At 36.5% G+C, this 17,817-nt stretch overlaps 1 protein-coding gene across 3 annotated transcripts; it reads right to left on the reverse strand.

Moving 5' to 3' along the window:
* Positions 1 to 933: 933 nt before the first annotated feature.
* On the reverse strand, positions 934 to 7,239 carry cmklr2 (chemerin chemokine-like receptor 2). Of its 3 annotated transcripts, XM_051906278.1 has the most exons (3): positions 7,060 to 7,237; positions 6,020 to 6,112; positions 934 to 3,929 (listed from the first exon to the last, which is right to left on the reverse strand). In XM_051906278.1, exon 3 carries the CDS (start codon positions 3,926 to 3,928, stop codon positions 2,858 to 2,860), a length of 1,071 nt encoding a protein of 356 aa, XP_051762238.1. In that variant the 5' UTR covers position 3,929; positions 6,020 to 6,112; positions 7,060 to 7,237; the 3' UTR covers positions 934 to 2,857. The 3 variants fall into 3 exon arrangements, with proteins under 3 accessions (XP_051762238.1, XP_051762239.1, XP_051762237.1); XM_051906279.1 differs by lacking the exon at positions 6,020 to 6,112 and having other exon boundaries at positions 7,060 to 7,239; XM_051906277.1 differs by lacking the exon at positions 7,060 to 7,237 and having other exon boundaries at positions 6,020 to 6,334.
* Positions 7,240 to 17,817: the final 10,578 nt, after the last annotated feature.

Genomic DNA, 17,817 nt, shown 5'->3' on the forward strand with positions numbered 1-17,817 from the left:
TCAATGGAGAAGCTCTTATTATTTCATTGGAAATGTTTTTTGCCTTCATCTCTAGGTCAAGTCTTTGGTTACTACTGCGCTCTAGAGCAAGATACTTCATGTGTAAGCGCTAAATTACAAGATTCCAGCTCTGTGCTTTCTTCTCTTTTTTGTACTTTTTATTTTATACAGCATATTTTGAGAAAATAAAGAGAACTAAATGTGACTCAAACATGCGAAGCACTTACAATGGAAATGAATAGGGTCACAGTTCTGAGGAAATGGAAGCTTATTTCCTAAAGCACTTACAGTACATTTACTCTTCTGTTAAAACTTCTTATACTTGTTCTTGTCATTCTCACAGTTGTTTTAGCCATTGTTTTACATAGCCATGGCAACAAAGTTGTAAAATTAGATAAACTTTACACAGAAAAGATCAGTAAGTGATGTTTCATAATAAAAAAAATGTAGCATACATTTTGTTGAATGTTTACATCTTGTGGCTACCTGTCAGGAGTATACTTCATTTAGCTGCCTTTTTGTTTCCATGTGTTTGTCACTTGTGTTTTCAGTTCAGTTTAGTCTTGGTTAATCCCTAGTTAGTTCCCTTAGTTACCAAATACATTCACCTGTCAACCATTATGTCTCCGTGTGTATTTAAGCCATCAGTTTCCTCAGTTCTTTGTTCGGTCTCGTCTTAGTATTATGTGGTAGTTATGCTTGATTCCTGGTGATCTCCTGCGTGTTTCCTTTTTAAATGTATTTTTAAAGCCTGTTTTTGTTCCTACTCCAGGGTCTCATGATTCATCACAGAACAGAATTTTGCTTTTTGCTTAAAAAAACATAAAATAAATAATTTTTTAATCAACATTATGCCACAAATGTTGTCAATTTAAAGTTGTTGAGCTTTTATTTAATAACTTAATAAAGCAGAATAATTCTAAAACATTAGAATGAGCAATTTATTACTAACTTTATTCATTCAGTTACAGTGTGCATCCAAATAACACAATAGTAAGTAACAGAGTTCTTTCAAGAGGAGCTGAAATATCATTCCTCATTATTACAGTCTTAGAAAAAAGGTTCAGTGGGGTTCTATATAGAACTCTAGGGTTCTTGACTCAGTTTTAAAGAACTCATTACACCAAAAAGGTTCTATATAATGAGATTGCATAATCCCTTCATGTTTAATGGGTTATTTCATTTTTTTCTATTGATAAAGCGATAAACCAAATTAGTTAATTAAAACTAAATCCATAAAATAATCCCATGATGGGATCTTCTAAAAGGTTCTACATATGAAGCGCCTGATGGAACCCTTTAACGTTCTATATAGAATCTTTTCTTCTAAGAGTGTACTCTTAAATTGGTCCCAAATGACACTATGCACTATGTACTTATTTAGTGCAGGACTCTCCAAACTTGGTCCTGGAGGGCCACTGTCCTGCAGAATTCAGCTCCAACACAAAATAAACAAATGAACCAGCTAATCAAGGTGTAATTGGGCATACTAGAAACTTCCAAGTGGGTTGAGGCAAGTTGGAGCTGAACTCTGCAGGACCCCCCTCCCCCCATTTATACAACAAAACGGCATAGAATAGTGCATAAATACACAAATTGGGACACATCAGAAATGTTCAGAAACACTTTAGAGAAAAGTATATTTATTCATTTCATATGGTTACAGGAGAAACTATATATGATTTACTTTATATATATATATATACACACACACACACACAGTACTGTGCAAAAGTCGTAGGCCAACATTAGATGTTGTTTTAGCAATGGTATAATGGTCTTAAGCATTATTGGTCTTAAACAGAAAAAAAAAATCAGAAAAAAAAAAAACAGCTTTTATAGGCTAAAAAGGCAAGTATTTAGTGACCTTTCCTCACACTTGAGCAATAGCAGGAACCGCCTCTCTTAAACCTAAATGGAACGGAAAATGACTGGAAGGCCAAGAAAATGTTCAAAATCTGATGAGAAGATTCTCAGAGTTTCTTCTTTGAAAAAATGGAAGTCCATGAGACGTGACAGAAGGTCACGCTAAATACTGATTTTTGCTTAAAGAAACAATTTTCTTCAGAATTTTTTTTTACATTTTGTGTACATATTTCCTATATTTTCTGTTTGTATCATAATAAAGAGACTGAAAAAATAAATATGGATGGTAATTAAAACATTGCTAAAACAACAAAGCTGGTGATGGCCTAAGACTTTTGCACAGTACTAATATTATATATATATATATATAATATAGATTGTGCTAAATATAAAAGAGATGATGCATTAAATACATATTTACTGTAATGTACTGCATAAGGTTTAAAGGTGCAGTAAGCCATTTTTGGAAAATGCTGTTGAAAGTGGATTGGAACAAGCATCAAAACAATCTTGTAGCCAATCAGTAGTAGGGGGCGTGTCCACTCATGATGGGGGAGGAGACGGAGCGAGCAAGAGGGAGATTTGAAGAAAGACTGATGGCTCAGAGGAATATCACTGGGGTTATGATCAGGCAAGAGCTTTAGGACCTTTAGGATTTTAATATTAGAAAAGCTTTCCAGCGCTGGAGGGACCTAAACGGGAAGGCCTGAAAACGGACGCCGAGGTTATGTTTTTCTGCTCCATACGTTACTTTGCTTCTCTTCAGCTATGATAAAGAGACATCCACACTTGCATTGCGTGTTCATGCATTTTGGGGGCTGAGCAATGAAGGGAGGGGTGTGCTTGTTTGAGTTGATTTCAAATATCAACAGTGTTTCTCAGAAATCACTTACTGTACCTTTAAAAGCCAGTATTTCCCAACCAATCAGTCAAAATTTATTTTCAGTTCAGTTGGAGCTCTAGGGTGCGTTTGGAGTGACGGCTGAGCCCATCAGATGGAGGAGTTGGCCATGGGCTCTTCGGGAGAGCAGCTGGCCAGTCCTGAGTCTATCTCAGTAGCTGACACAGACTGACTCAGCTCTCTCAGCGAGTTCTTAGTGAAGTTCAAACACGACCTCCTCACCAGTCTACGCACCTTCTTGGTGAGCAGCACGTAGAGAATGGGGTTGACGCAGCTGTTGAAGAAGGCCAGGCTGGTGGCGAGGGGGAAGCCCACGATGAGCACGCTGTGCAGGTAGGTGGTGTGGTGCATGCTCAGCTCCATCAGGCTGAACGTGTGGAACGGCACCCAACACAGGAAGAACGCAAGAATCACAGCAGAGACGGTTCTGGAAAAGCTGGTCAAACGCACCGAGTCGGACTGGCGCATCTTAACAGCCAGCAGCACGCCGCTCACGGTGATGGTGGCAAACGGAAGCAGAAAGCCCACGGTGGTGCGCAGAGACACCATCGCAATGTGTCTCACCGCTATCATGTGCGCGCTCTCATCGTGAAAGTTATTAAAACACACAATCTTCCCGTTATGTTGGATTACGTCACGGAAAATCAGGGCCGGACAGCTTAAAAGGCAGGATGTGATCCAAATCAGCGCGCACACCCACCAGGCCCGCCGGACGTTTCGAAACCTTTCCGACCAGTTCAGGTGGACCAGTGAGATGTAGCGATCCAAACTCAGGATGGTGAGAAACAGCACGCTGGCGTACATGTTCATGGTGCACACGAATGAGTTCAGCTTGCACATGGTCTTCCCAAAGAGCCAGTGAAAGTCCCGCAGCACGTAGTCGATGGAGAACGGGAGGAAAAGCACAAACACAAAGTCGGCAATGGCCAGATTCTGCAGCCAAATGCTGTTCACGGTCCTTTTGCTTTTGAAGGCAGTCACCCAGATCACCATGCCATTCCCAATTACACCCAGAGTAAATGCCAGGCTATAGATAATCACTGATATGATGTGAAGAGCTTCTCTCTGAGTGTAGCTGCCAGCTTTGGCCTCCTCTACATAGCCATACTCCAAGTATTCGTAAGTGTCGTTTTCATAGTCCATGTCTTCTTGGGTCATCATCCTAGAGACAAAATGGGAAAGACAAATTTCTCTTCAATATCTATTGTTTTAATGAGGTTAAAAGGAAAGTGAATTGTTTAAAGGTATTTTTGTACCACTAGCATCACCAAGCGAAATTGCAAAAATTATCAAACATTTTTCACCAAACACTCCCCCATTCTGCCATTGGTCGGTCAAACAGATAGCCACGCCCCTATCTCCCACTATTGGTTGATCCTGTGTCGGGCTGCTAGGGATGTTCAAGCAAACAGAAAACCCCGGCTCATTGGAAAAACATGCCAGTTTCAGCACAATATTATTACGTTGCTTCTTACATGTTTTGCAAAGCGAAATGTCCAGTGAGTGGAGCTGAAGACTGATGAACGCAAATCTGGCAAGGTTTTATACAAATTAAATATCTGGTGAAATGTTAATGCTCTCACATTTAAAAAAAACATTAAAGGGATAGTTCACCCAAAAATGAAAATTATCCCATGATTTACCCTCAAGCTATCTTCTTTCAGATGAACACAATCTGAGTTATATTATAAAATATCCTGGCTCTACCAAGCTTTATGATGGTAGTAAATGGCGCTCACGATTTTGAAGCCCCAAAAAGTGCATCCATCCATCATAAAAGTAATCCATACAACTCCAGGGGGTTAATAAAGGCCTTCTAAAGCGAAGCGATGGGTTTTTGTAAGAACGCTGATGTGCTGCATCACGAACAGTTTGTAATGATCCATTTTGAGAGTTATATTTGCTGTGTGAGCTTCTCCTGTATTGTTTATGCCTCAGTGTATTGGAATCGCAAGATTGGGGTGGGGAGCACGAGCTCATTTGCATTTAAAGGTACACACACCAAATCAGCGCATTTTTTCTCCCACCCAAAAATAGGCAGTTACAACATGGTATAATAAAAGATCCATGGGGTATTTTGAGCTGAAACTTCACAGACATTCTGGGGACACCAGAGACTTATATTACATCTTGTAAAAAGGGGCATTATAGGTCACCTTTAAATCCTGCCTGGCTAGCGCGCTTCCCATAATGTTTATGCATTAGGTCAGTAGGTGGAGAGTAGGCGGTTGGAATGCATTTAAGCACATGAGCGTTTCCACTATGGAAACAATCCAGTCAAATACATTTCCGACCACCTCTGGAAGTGGTCATAAGTGGACAATTACAACTGTATTTAACGTTATCTACTTGTGATCTGATCGATCAAAACTCGTGACTCGTATTTCGAACAAGTTTACTACATCAGAAAAACTTTACATTTGGACATGTATCAAGGTGTATTATTTAGAGAAAATACATCATTGCAAAAGTGTTTTGACATAGAATTGGGCAAGTAGCTGCACGGAAATAAGTCTGTGTCAACAGAAAATTTGCCCCTGTAATAATAATTATTGTGAAAAGGAATAAAAGTTGTTGGCGTTTTAATTACACTAGTGTTTATTTCAGCATTTAATTGTAAGTATTGGTACGTTTTAGGAGATCTGCCAAAATGTAGGCTTTGGTAGCGCCACAGAGTGTTTACACTTTTCAAGGGAATCAACCTACAAATGGTTTATTACAGTTGATTCTACATATTACGCTGTACATGTTATATAAACCCAGCTTCTACATATTAGGAGAAAGTATTTTAACATCAAAAAAAATCCACACGTCAACAATGTCTCAAGCTGTGCTGATAAATTGCCAGCATACCAAAGTCTCCGATCAGAAGCCAGAGATTGCAACAATTCTTGTCAAATTCATTTTAAGCTCAGTACTCTTACTATACGTATTTCTTCTAAAAGATTTTAAGTGAAATATCTGAGTCAAAGTTGACACAAATGAAAAATAACCGAGATGTGCATTAAATCACCCGAGCTATGAAAAAGACACATCTGATCAAGGCGGTTTTGCTTTGAGAATTTCACAGAGCCGCTACACAAGTATTCTAACAGTCACACTCAGTTCATGGAAATATTGAACATGTTATTAAGATGCTATTTTCTCTCAGTAAGCCTAGATCGAAATTGATCCCAGATTTTGCAAGTATCATGGAGCCTCAATCCAAACACACTATTTGAAAGACATTTCAGAGTTACAGAAATGAATTACCTGACTGTGTTTTGCTCACAAATTTCAGCTCCTCTGCAAAGATTTCGGTGCCAATTTCACGAAAATATTTTGTTGTCCCTGCTGGGTGTTCCCCTGTTATTGTTCCCAGAGTAGAGAGAGAGGGAGAGGGTAAGAGAGGTGAAGAAAGAGAGTGAGGAGAAAGGATTTGGTCTAAGCCTGGCCCCTCCACGCACACGCACACGCACGCACACGCACACACACACACACACACACACACACTTTTGTCCCTTCATAAACTCATCCCTGTGTTTTGTTTTGTTTTGTGTGCCGTCAGGAGCGCTGGTGTTTGTTGTCTGAGTTTTGCCAGCATGCACACAGAGGGCTTTTTATGATTCAGATCTGTCACTAACTCACAAACCTCTCACTCAACAGGAATGTATCACAGCAGGATCTTTCCATCTGTGCGTCCAGAGGACTTTATGATCCTAATGAGAGACGCATGATATTCTCTCTCTGGAAATGTGATCTGTTAATGAACATGGCTGTAATTATGATGGGCTCAACACAAAGCAGCTCGTCATAATTTTGAAAACTAGTTAGACAACTGAGCTGTCATTGCTTGCAAACCTTACAGTGCAATGAATGAGCCACAACTGAAATTGTATTGTAATTATGCCACACCACTGCAGAATTAATCCCAGCTTGAGCAATAAGGGAAGAGAAGTCTTCATTGCCTGACCTTCAGAATGAAACTGGTTTCAATTAGAACCAAAAAAAAAAAAAAAGATTTAAAGTCCCTCAAAGCGTTTTGACTAGCAGTTCTGGAAAACCATCCATACTGACACTTTAAATAATCCAGAAATGAGCAGCCAATGATCTTTTTAAACTCCAAAGCAAATATAGCTCAACCTACAGCAAAAATTTTCTTAATGAGAAAACGGTTCTTTGCCAAATTTAGGATGATAAAAATGACCGACTGAAGTACTTTCACTGTGTAATGAATAATGCATTTAGTGAAGGCATGTTTGTCATTTAAACTAGCCTAGTGAGAGAAACTTAAAGGTAAATCGTCGCCGTACCTTGTTTGTCGTTGAGGATATTGTTCGCTGGAGTAGGTCGCAACCTCCAAAAGTTTACGCAAATGTTTGCCCCATTTGTTGAAAGCGGTTTATAAGCGGTGTAAAGTGTCGTTTGGTGGAGACTTCACGCTTCACCACGCCGTCCAGAGGGCTGATAAATCACTGCACTGACTGAGGCGAACATTGAAAGGGAGCGAATTCTCTCTCTCTCTCTGTGTGTGTGTGTGTGTGTGTTACAAAATACTTATAATATATAATACATTATATTCAAATAAATACTGTTCTTTTGAACTTTATATTCGTCAAAAAAAAAAAAAAAAAATCGTATCATAAATGTTTCTTGAGCATCAAATCATCATATTAGAATGATTTCTGAAGGATCATGTGACACTGAAAACTTGAGTAATGATGCAGAAAATTCAGCTTTTGATCACAGGAATAAATTACATTTTACAATATATCCACATAGAAAACAGATGTTTTAAATTGTAATAATATTTCACAATATTACTGTTTTTTAATCATATAAATTAATCCTTGGTAAACACTACGAGACTTCTTTCAAAAATATTTTAAAAAGTCGTACCTATACTCTAAACTTTTGATAATTTATAAACATAAATTTAAATATAGGCCTAAAATTAGCAAAATATAAATGGGTCCTTTGTATGAATTTAAAATAAAGACTTGTCTACTGTTTTTATAAAGATTTTGTTATATCACCAAAAAAAAAAAAAAAAGGCTCATGCCAAATAACGCTGATCTAATAGTGATTAATGAAAGTTATTATTAGATATGATTAATTCAGCATAATTGGGACATTTTCCCCAGTCATCTCAATGACAAAAAGTGTCGACATTTGCCTGAATTTACCCCTATTTCCTGCTATAATGATTTGATTTAAAGCACCAGTAGTTTGTTTTACTGTAATTACCAGAAAATATGTTGCAGTGACCAGTTAATACATTTTATAAACCTCTGGTCTCTGTACCTATCATATTAAATACAGCAGTCAGATCACAGGTCTTTCATGTGTAAAAAAATGACATCTGTGAATAGTAATCAGTGATAATCTTTGCAGTCTGTCAGGATCTACATTTCTGAGCAATCACTGCCCCCTGCTGCAGTTGAAGTACGGCTTTACATAAACAGGATGTATATGTTATTATGTTAAGAAATCTTAGGGATGTGTGTGAGTCACTTCCTATTCCTTGGGATATGGACTACAAATTAAGAGCTAAATTTATGCTCTATTGTTGCTTCATGAAATCTGTGCCCAGAATGAGTGAGATCTACAATTCATTTGTAAAATATTTTGCCTAATTAGTCATGCTTTCAGTGTCTAGCAGTCAATTTAATACATGTTCATCATTTTTTTTTTCTGTAACACAACAAACTTCTGTAGGTTTACCCCTAAAATTATCACAGTAAATGTCTGCAGATGTGGTCTAGCCTGCTTATTAGACAGAGACTGCTGTAACCCAACATATAACCATCACAAACTGTAACTTCCACACTGGACAGACTTCAAAGAGATGTGAATGTCTGGCAGGTAATCAGTGCAGTTTGGCTGTGACTTGTTTTAAATCATGTATTCTCAATGATCTGCAATTAATCATTAATCATTTAGCTACCTTTATCACTGTGTGGCCTGTGTATGTAAAGTAAACAGCTTGTTCTGAGGAAATGAAGAATTCAGGCCAGGGATCTGAACTGGGAAGGAAGGGGCTGTTTGGTTGAGAGTCATAGTTTAAGGCTATGGTATGTACAGCATTTGAACACAGAAATCTGATCATCCGGGATCTCTTTCCAACATCGCTACAGTGGCTCCACTGGAGTCTCATAATTTTAACAGGATGTCCTGGAATTTTATAATGTTTGGGACAGATAGTTCGAGGACACCTGACCACTAAGTAAACATTAATAACCTGGAATGCAGTATTTATGTATTATATAAATTTGGAAAACATTTTTATATTAAATCATTTTGTTTGAATTCTTTCTAAGCACACACAGTCCTGCCAAAAAAAAAAAAAGAAAAAAAAAAAAGAAAGAAAAGTTTTCTTAAATATTTAACCTTGTATATTCATTAATTTCCTCCTCAGTTTATGTTGCAACCCACTTTAGTTAAAACTTAAAATAACCAGAAATGTTTATACTGTTGTATATTATTGGGATGCTATGGTATATATTCTCACTGGGATTAACAAGTTATCAAATTGTAATTTATCACCCAAGGTAATGGATAAGATCATATCTTACTGATAGAAAACACTGTGTTCGAGTAGACCATAAAACTTCATGAGCAGTCACTAATCCTGTTGGTGTACCTCAAGGTTCAACATTGGGTCCCTTGTTATTCGGTTCATATATTAATGACCTACCTGACGTTTGTCCATCTACTGTTAATTGTCAGATGTATGCTGATGATATGGTTATTACATGCATGCTAAAAGCAAAAAGCAAGCTGCAGAAGAATTATCAGCTGCAATGTTCAGTATCTCTAATTGGTTAATGTGTTTACACCTTAATGTTAGAACAGGGGTGTCCAACCCTGCTCCTGGAGGGCTACCGTCCTGCAGATTTCAGTTCCAACCCTGCTCCAACACACCTGCCTGTAATTATCAAGCAGCCCTGAACACTATGATTAGCTGGTCCCCTGTGTTAGTACAATTGTATGTTGTTGTTTTTTTAAAGTCTGCACACAGATATCCAGATGGAGATGTTATAGTAGCAGGAAGAAGATTATTAGTAGTAGTGCATGAGTATAAATATTTAGGCATAATAATGGACTCTCAACTTACACTCAGAAAAACAAGAAAAAAAAAGAATTAAGTTTAATCTGGTAAATTTTAGACACATTAGTAATAATTTAACTACTGAAGCCTCAAAGTTATACATTAATGCCATGACCTTCTCACATATTGTCATGTAACTGCTCTAAGACATGTAGGTTGAAGATCCAAACGCAGTATTTATTGAAAGGGTAATCCATAATCACAGTCCAAAAACAGGCAAAGGTCAAAACAGTCACAGGAACACAGGCAAACAGGAGAAACCACGAAACCATGAACAATGGAAACTAATGACAAAGCGCTCAGAAATGCAGTGATACCACTTACAAGACTTCACAGATGATGACTGAGTCAACAGGGTTTATAGGCTGGGTTAAACAAGGTAATGAGGAACAGCTGAAGACAATCATGGCTGATTAGTCTGGGCAGTGGGTTATGGGTAATGTAGTCCGAGATGGTGTGGATGGTGTCTTGCCCCCCATTGACTACCATAGTATTTTTTTCCTACTATGGTAGTAAATGGGGGGCGAGAATTGCTTGGTTACAAACATTCTTCCAAATATCTTCCTTTGTGTACAGCAGAACAAATAAATTTACACAGGTACAACAACTTGAGGGACAGTAAATAATGACAGAATTTTGATTTTTGGGTAAACTATACCTTTAACTGCTTAAGTTAATTAATGAGCATTGTCCCTTTAAAAAAAATACATAATTAAAACAAATCTTTCTGCCTACATTTAAAATACTACAAGAATCTCATAACCTAGATATGATTATACATCATTTATATACACCTCACATATAAGTACTTCAGGAAACATGTACATATCTTAAAAGACATTTTAAACATCTGATACAAGAATACTTCAGGGTGTTGATATGCAGAGATGAGGAGAGTTAAGGATCTATTAGCAAGCAGTTTTTATTCCATAGGCACACAAACACAAAGACAAAGACAATCCAAACAATGAAGATATCGGAAACAGGAGACACAACAGCTTTACATTGAGGACAGAGACAACGACCGACAAACAAAGACTGAAACACAGGGGTATATATACACAGGCTAACAAGAGGATAACAAGACACAGGTGAGACTGATTAAACACTATGGAGACTAACAAGGGTAACTAAGGAAACAAAGGCAAACCAGAACTGAACACAGGCACAGCAAGACAAAAGACTATCAAAATAAAAGTCCAAGAACACTAAACACAGGGAATGTGACACAGGTATATACTGTATATGGTGAATAAAAGTAAAGGTGGACACTTTTCGAAAAATTGTTATATTGTTAGAAGTATAAATATGATGCAAAATGGCTTAGACCATTTAAAAAAAAGCTAAATATCTCCACTATATAAGTAAAAAATAAAACAAATTATTTACAATAATATTAACTTAAAATGATGCATAAACCCCAATTTGACATTGTCCAAACCTCAACAACTTAATTTATTGTCAAAGTGGGACATCTAGGTTTTTTTTCCATTTTAAGCACAACAGCATTTAATTGCATATGTAATTAATATAATACATGTCAGCAAACTTTCTTTGTCTTAGATTTACAGTTTAAGTTTCCTCTGATTTATGTCTTCGCTGACTGCTAGTCTGCCCTCTGCTTCCCTTTCCCCTTTGTTTGTTTGTTCACTGCTACTGGATTCAGAAGGGAATAGTTTATAGTAATGAGTCATCAAACCAACAGAACTAACAAGCTTAAGTATAACACATGGTTTTAATCTCATAGGTGGCACTTTAGTGTTAGAGTAATAGATTGTGAAGTGTAAACTCCCCGTTAAAACGACTTAAAAAAACAACAACAACAACAAAAACAAAAACAAGAAGTAAATTATTTTAGTACATTCTTTTCCACTATTGCATCCCAAAAAATACCACACCCACAAACCATCCATCACATTTTATAACCTTAACATGATTTGCTAGAGGACTTTGTCATTATGTTGGGTTATAAATTGTCAATATGTCTCACTGAAGAAGCCCTTTTCATCACCTACTTTCTAGGATGAAGTAGGATGCTTTTTTTTTTTTAAAGGAAGAATATGCATATAATGATAATGATGTTCCGCTTAACTTGTATTCAACTTCCCACAGAATTCCACATAGCCAGACCTTCTTCTGTGTTTACCAACCTGATGCAAACACTCAATATTGAATGACATAAGCCTGGAATTTCCCCAAAAGTTGAAAATGTAAATCAACATTGTAGGTTTACCGTAGTAAACACACAAACGTCACATGTGCAAAAACACATGTGGTTACATGTGACCACATATACATATGATTTTGCACATGTGAAATTTAACATGTGAAAACATGTTAGAAGCAAATGTGAAAATATGTGGATCACATGTGAAACGTGTTTTGCACACGGGAAATGTGTGCTTTTGGAACGTTTTCCATGTGAAAAATGTGTGAAACCCCATGTGATCACATGTGAAACCCCATGTGAAGGATTTTAGGATTGGATCTGTTATTTTCACATGATGACTGGTCTATGTATATTGGCATTACTCAAAAATATAAAGAAGCAGACCCACAGCATGCGGTCTAGAAGCCATCCAAAACTGAGTTGTAAAGATTGCACGATCATTAGTATCTTTGTTGGTCAGTTGGTGTTTTAATGGCATGCCCGCCAAGGTTTCTTGGCATGTAACAATGTAAAAACTTATACAAGGCCTTTAAAGTTCACTTTGGATAAAAACTTTAAAATTGATTTATTGTCATCAGTATCTTAGCATTACAGCAGTGATGCCCAATACTGTGCCTAATTATCAAGTGTTTCTGAAGATCTTATTTACCTGTTTCAGTGGTGTTTGATTAGAGCTGGAGCTGAACTAGGTAGATCTCCAGAAACATGATTGGGCACTCCTGATTTGCAGTATAATAGGTTACAATGTTCACCTTTCTGCTTGCCTTCGGAGATCTTTCAATTTTTGTGCCATGCACACCTTAATCTCAGCGTCTCCGGTGCCAGGGTGTTTCTTTTTGACATGGTCTGTAAGAAATGAGAGGCTTCATAAAATATTTTTGTGTTTCCATTTGCACAAATAGCAAAAGAGAAACTCCACAATAATGTTTTCACAGCTTTCAAAAATAGGACAAAATAGAGTGATTGATAACAGCAGTCAGAAGAGAGAAAGATGTCATTTTTACCGCCACTCCCATAGCTGCTATATTAGAAACACCCTCACGGCAGCGTTAACTAATTTTTTGTAATTTGATGCAATGGTAATGTAATATTAGGTATAGTGTAGGGCTGTCACAATATCAGATTTTTCACACCGTGGTTATTGTGGCCAAAAGAATTCACAATATCGATATATCGCGATATCTATAGAAATCTTGAAAAAAACAAACTAATGTTATCAGTCAAATTCATCTTTATTTTGTCAATGAATCACACCATTGCATACAACAACTACACTTAAGGGTAATCAGATAACAAATGATAAACAAACAACTGATAAACACAAAGCACAGTTATTTTTACTTTTTGCATTCTCTGTCTTTAGCAAATTTTTATGAAGGAAGACAAGCATTTAGTTTATCTGATTTCAAGCTGGAGTAAAAAACACTGCCTGAATGTATCCCGAAGAACTGAAAAGACTTTCTGATGCACATTTTAAAGACCATGCTGTGTGATTTTATTTAGAGGCAGAAATTATATCATTTATAGTATTCTGTACAGTGATAAAGGCTGTGTAGATTAGCATAGCATTATATATCCTTGCGAAAAGGGACGCGCTTCAGTTCACGTGCAAGTGATCGCGCCGGCGCCTCCATTATATTGTCTGCTTTGTTTCTTATTTATTAAATCCAGGCAACTGGTTGATGAAACACTGATTAAAATGAAGATCCAATTTTTACAACTTTAACGAAAGGCTTTCTACAAAACAACATTTAATGAAGAGGTCAAAATCATGTATGCCCATTCCATGTCTCTCGTTAAACTGCGCGTCTTATAATGTAGCTATCCTATCTTACTCGTGCTGTTCACTTTTCATAATCAACATAGATTAAAGAAAAAATAACATACTATTTAAAGATGAATATAAAACTAAAAACCATTTTCGCTCACATGCTCGGCTGTGCAGAGAATCTCCTCTGTCCTACCAGACGACACGATTTTGCATGGCAGTAGCAGCTGAGCATGCTGCATTTTCTTCTGTTTCATGTCTGATGGCAGCGTTAAGGTGCAATACCGCCACCTATTGTACTTTGGGATGTCAACCAGGTACTGGCGCTGGATTATTTACGTGTTATATTATCATGTGTATTATTCATTTTAAATATTATGGTTATCACGGTATATTGTTAGATCCTGAATTAACTCAATATCGATTTTTCATGTTTTAAAGGGAACCCCTGGTGTTAAGACTTGTATGGCTTAATATAACGTAATGATGTCTCTTACTGAAATATGTAGTAGAAAACGCATATAAGTTGTTATTTAAAAAAATCCATGACATATTTGGACAATGGGCGGCGCCATTTTGTTTGCGTTCTATGTCGATGACATCAAATGGTTGCACTCACTGCTCTACTGACACTGTCCTATTGCTTTTTTTTAACACAACACAACTAGGAATATAATATACGATGCCACATTGTGCAGCTTTCGGTTGTAATTTTCAGTCGATGAGCCAGAGAAGCGATGCAAGTCTTCACTGCTTTACTAGCGATAAGAGGAGAAAAGAATAGGAAGTTGTGCAGAATGTGGACGAATAAAACTTCCTAACTGCGTCTTTGTTGTCTTCACTTTAGCCGTGATGACTGAGGCTTTTTATTTTATATGACAGTGTCAGTCGCTCACCGAGTGCAACCATTTGACGTCACCGACATAGAACGCAAACAAAATGTTTGCGTTCTATGTCCAAATATGTCATGGATTTTTTAAATAACGTAAATCTTATTATATTTCAGTAAGAGACATCATTTACATTATATTAAAGGGTTAGTTCACCCAAAAATGAAAATTCTGTCACTTATTACTCACCCTCATGCCGTTCCACACCTGTAAGACTTTCGTTAATCTTCGGAACACAAATTAAGATATTTTTGTTTAAATCCGATGGCTCAGTGAGGCCTGCATAGCCAGCAATGACATTTCCTCTCTCAAGATCCATTAATGTACTAAAAACATATATAAATCAGTTCCTGTGAGTACAGTGGTTCAATATTAATATTATAAAGCGACGAGAATATTTTTGGTGCACCAAAAAAACCCAAAATAACGACTTATTTAGTGATGGCCGATTTCAAAACACTGCTTCAGGAAGCTTTGGAGCGTTATGAATCAGCGTATCGAATCATGATTCGGATCGTGTGTCAAACCACCAAACTGCTGAAATCACGTGACTTTGGTGCTCCGAACCAGTGATTCGACACGCTGATTCATAACGCTCCGAAGCTTCCTGAAGCAGTGTTTTGAAATCGGCCATCACTATATAAGTCGTTATTTTGTTTTTTTGGCGCACCAAAAACATTCTCGTCGCTTTATAATATTAATATTGAACCACTGTACTCACATGAACTGATTTAAATATGTTTTTAGTACCTTTATGGATCTTGAGAGAGGAAATGTCATTGCTGGCTATGTAGGCCTCACGGAGCCAAAGGATTTCAACTAAAATATCTTAATTTGTGTTCCGAAGATGAACGAAGGACTTACGGGTGTGGAACGGCATGAGGGTAAGTAATTAATGACAGAATTTTCATTTTTGGGTGAACTAACCCTTTAAGCCATACAAGTCTTAACACCAGGGATTCCCTCTAAATATCACGGTTATCGTCAATACCGGTATATCGCGACACCCCTAGTATAGTGTTATACACGGGGTGTAACAATACATCGATATAGATTGACTAGGGGTGGAACGGTTCAGATTACTCATAGTTTTTATCACGGTTTTAGGGTCATGGTTTCGATAACTAAATACAAGAAACAGCACAAATAAATACCTGAAAAACCTGTAAAGCATTGTTTATTTTGTTTGTATCTTAGCTTTCATGTATCTAACAGTAGCTTTCAGGTACAGAAATTGAATAAATTAAACAAATATAAAATAACACTGCATATAAACTTCTTTGAATAATTAAATAAAGATGAAACATTATTGAAGTTACAAAAGCTATTCAGTCAAGAGTGATTTCTTCGTCTTTTGTCATTTGATTAACGTTAAAACACAGAGAGCAGGAATATTAGACTGCTGTCCCTTTAAGATATAATTCAAAGATCCAGTACACTGATACTGATACACATGCGTTGTCTGTCACGTTTTTCTCTTAAGACAAAACCTACTATGTTTGTTAGGATACTCACTAAGATGGGCATGTTGACATAATTTTTGTGTGAATTTTTCTGTTTAGGTGCAAGACTTGAAATAGAATATGCGCAAGAGTATTTGAATGCTGTGACGCGGCTCTCCATGCACGCGCTTCGGGTTCGAGTTCTCTTTCACGTCTTACAGATGAATGTTTAAATTGGCAAGGTTTGAATGAGTTTAGTTTAAACACAGATAGTAACGTGAGATGTTCAGGTCTCACCTGTGCTTGTGCGATATCAACACCCGGGTGATGACGGTGTAAATGACTGGACATAGAGCATCAGGGTCACTGCACATTTTTTAAAGTCAAATTTAAGGCTTTTTAAGACCTGAAGAAATAAAAATTTTCATTTAAAAATTGTAATGTTATTAGAAATAAACTATAGCAGAGGTGAAATGCAGAAAAGAAAAAGAATAATATACAGAATATACAAAAAAAAAAAAAAAAAACCTTAAGATAATAGAATTTACATTTTTAGGTTTACTTATTCAGTAATGCTCATACAGTTTTGTGTTTGGAAATGTTTACCACGAAAAATCAAAGTGTTTGAAATAGTTTCAGCCCATTTTCACTCTCCATGTACGTAGGGTTGCCAACTTCTGGAAAGGAAAATAAGGGACAGTCATAGTTCGTTACAGGAAAATAAGGGACAGAATAAGGGACAAACATAATGAAGAAGAAAGCCAAACTATTAAATGTAATGGATGTATATTTACTGAGTAATCCACTATTTTGTAGAGGGGGGTCAGAATTACAATTTTCACCTGAGATTTGGAGTCAGATTACAAGGGGGTAAAATGACTTTAGAACAACATATTTTACACAGAGATTGGCAGGCCTGTTAGTTAAATCTGTTGACTTTAGCAATCTTTGTTGCATTATATGCCAACAGTTCAAAAATGGCAAAAAGCACTTCATGTGTTTTTTGCCCAAAGTTTGCATTTCTGTAACTCATATTACAGATATCTTGATATCCTTTTAGATTCTAATTCTTAACAAACTTTTCTTTTCTTAATTTTTAAGGCCCAATATGGTTAATTTCCAGAGATAGGGATCTCAATGCCCCTCCATCAGTAAATTGGTACACATTTTCAATGGTCGCACATTTTTATGAAGAATAAATAATGTTAAAACTAGAAATTTATCTCATTTTTTTTTTCAACACAACACAGTCAACACAACTGAACATTCCTGTCTGAGTGCCATAAATAGTATTTTTCCAAAGTTTGAGTGCCTGTAATTCTAAAAGTATTAAAGATATCTCAATATCCATCTATATTCTCATTCTTAAACTTTTCTTTTGTAATCTTCATTTTAATGGCCCTACAATATGGTTCAATCCCATAGATATAATGTGGCTTCATGTTCAAATTTTTGATTTTTACCCATTTTCTATATATATATAGCTACACCAATGGATACTAAACATCAACCTCTATTAAAAACCATAGTTAAAAAAAAATGTCAGGAAGATAGGCCTACATAGATGGCATAAAATTTGAAATCTTTGAAATATCAGCCAATAAAGCATTTTTTTTTAAATAATGGCACTTCAAAGTTTAAACTAAATGTTGTTGCAACGTGTATGAATAAATTAAAATGCATATTTTTT

Source organism: Ctenopharyngodon idella, chromosome 9 (assembly GCF_019924925.1).
Source record: "Ctenopharyngodon idella isolate HZGC_01 chromosome 9, HZGC01, whole genome shotgun sequence".
Lineage (NCBI taxonomy): Eukaryota > Metazoa > Chordata > Actinopteri > Cypriniformes > Xenocyprididae > Ctenopharyngodon > Ctenopharyngodon idella.

Coding starts and splice junctions, on each gene's coding strand:
- cmklr2 (XM_051906279.1), bottom strand. CDS start 3,928: ATGATGACCCAAGAAGACATGGACTATGAAAACGACACTTACGAATAC.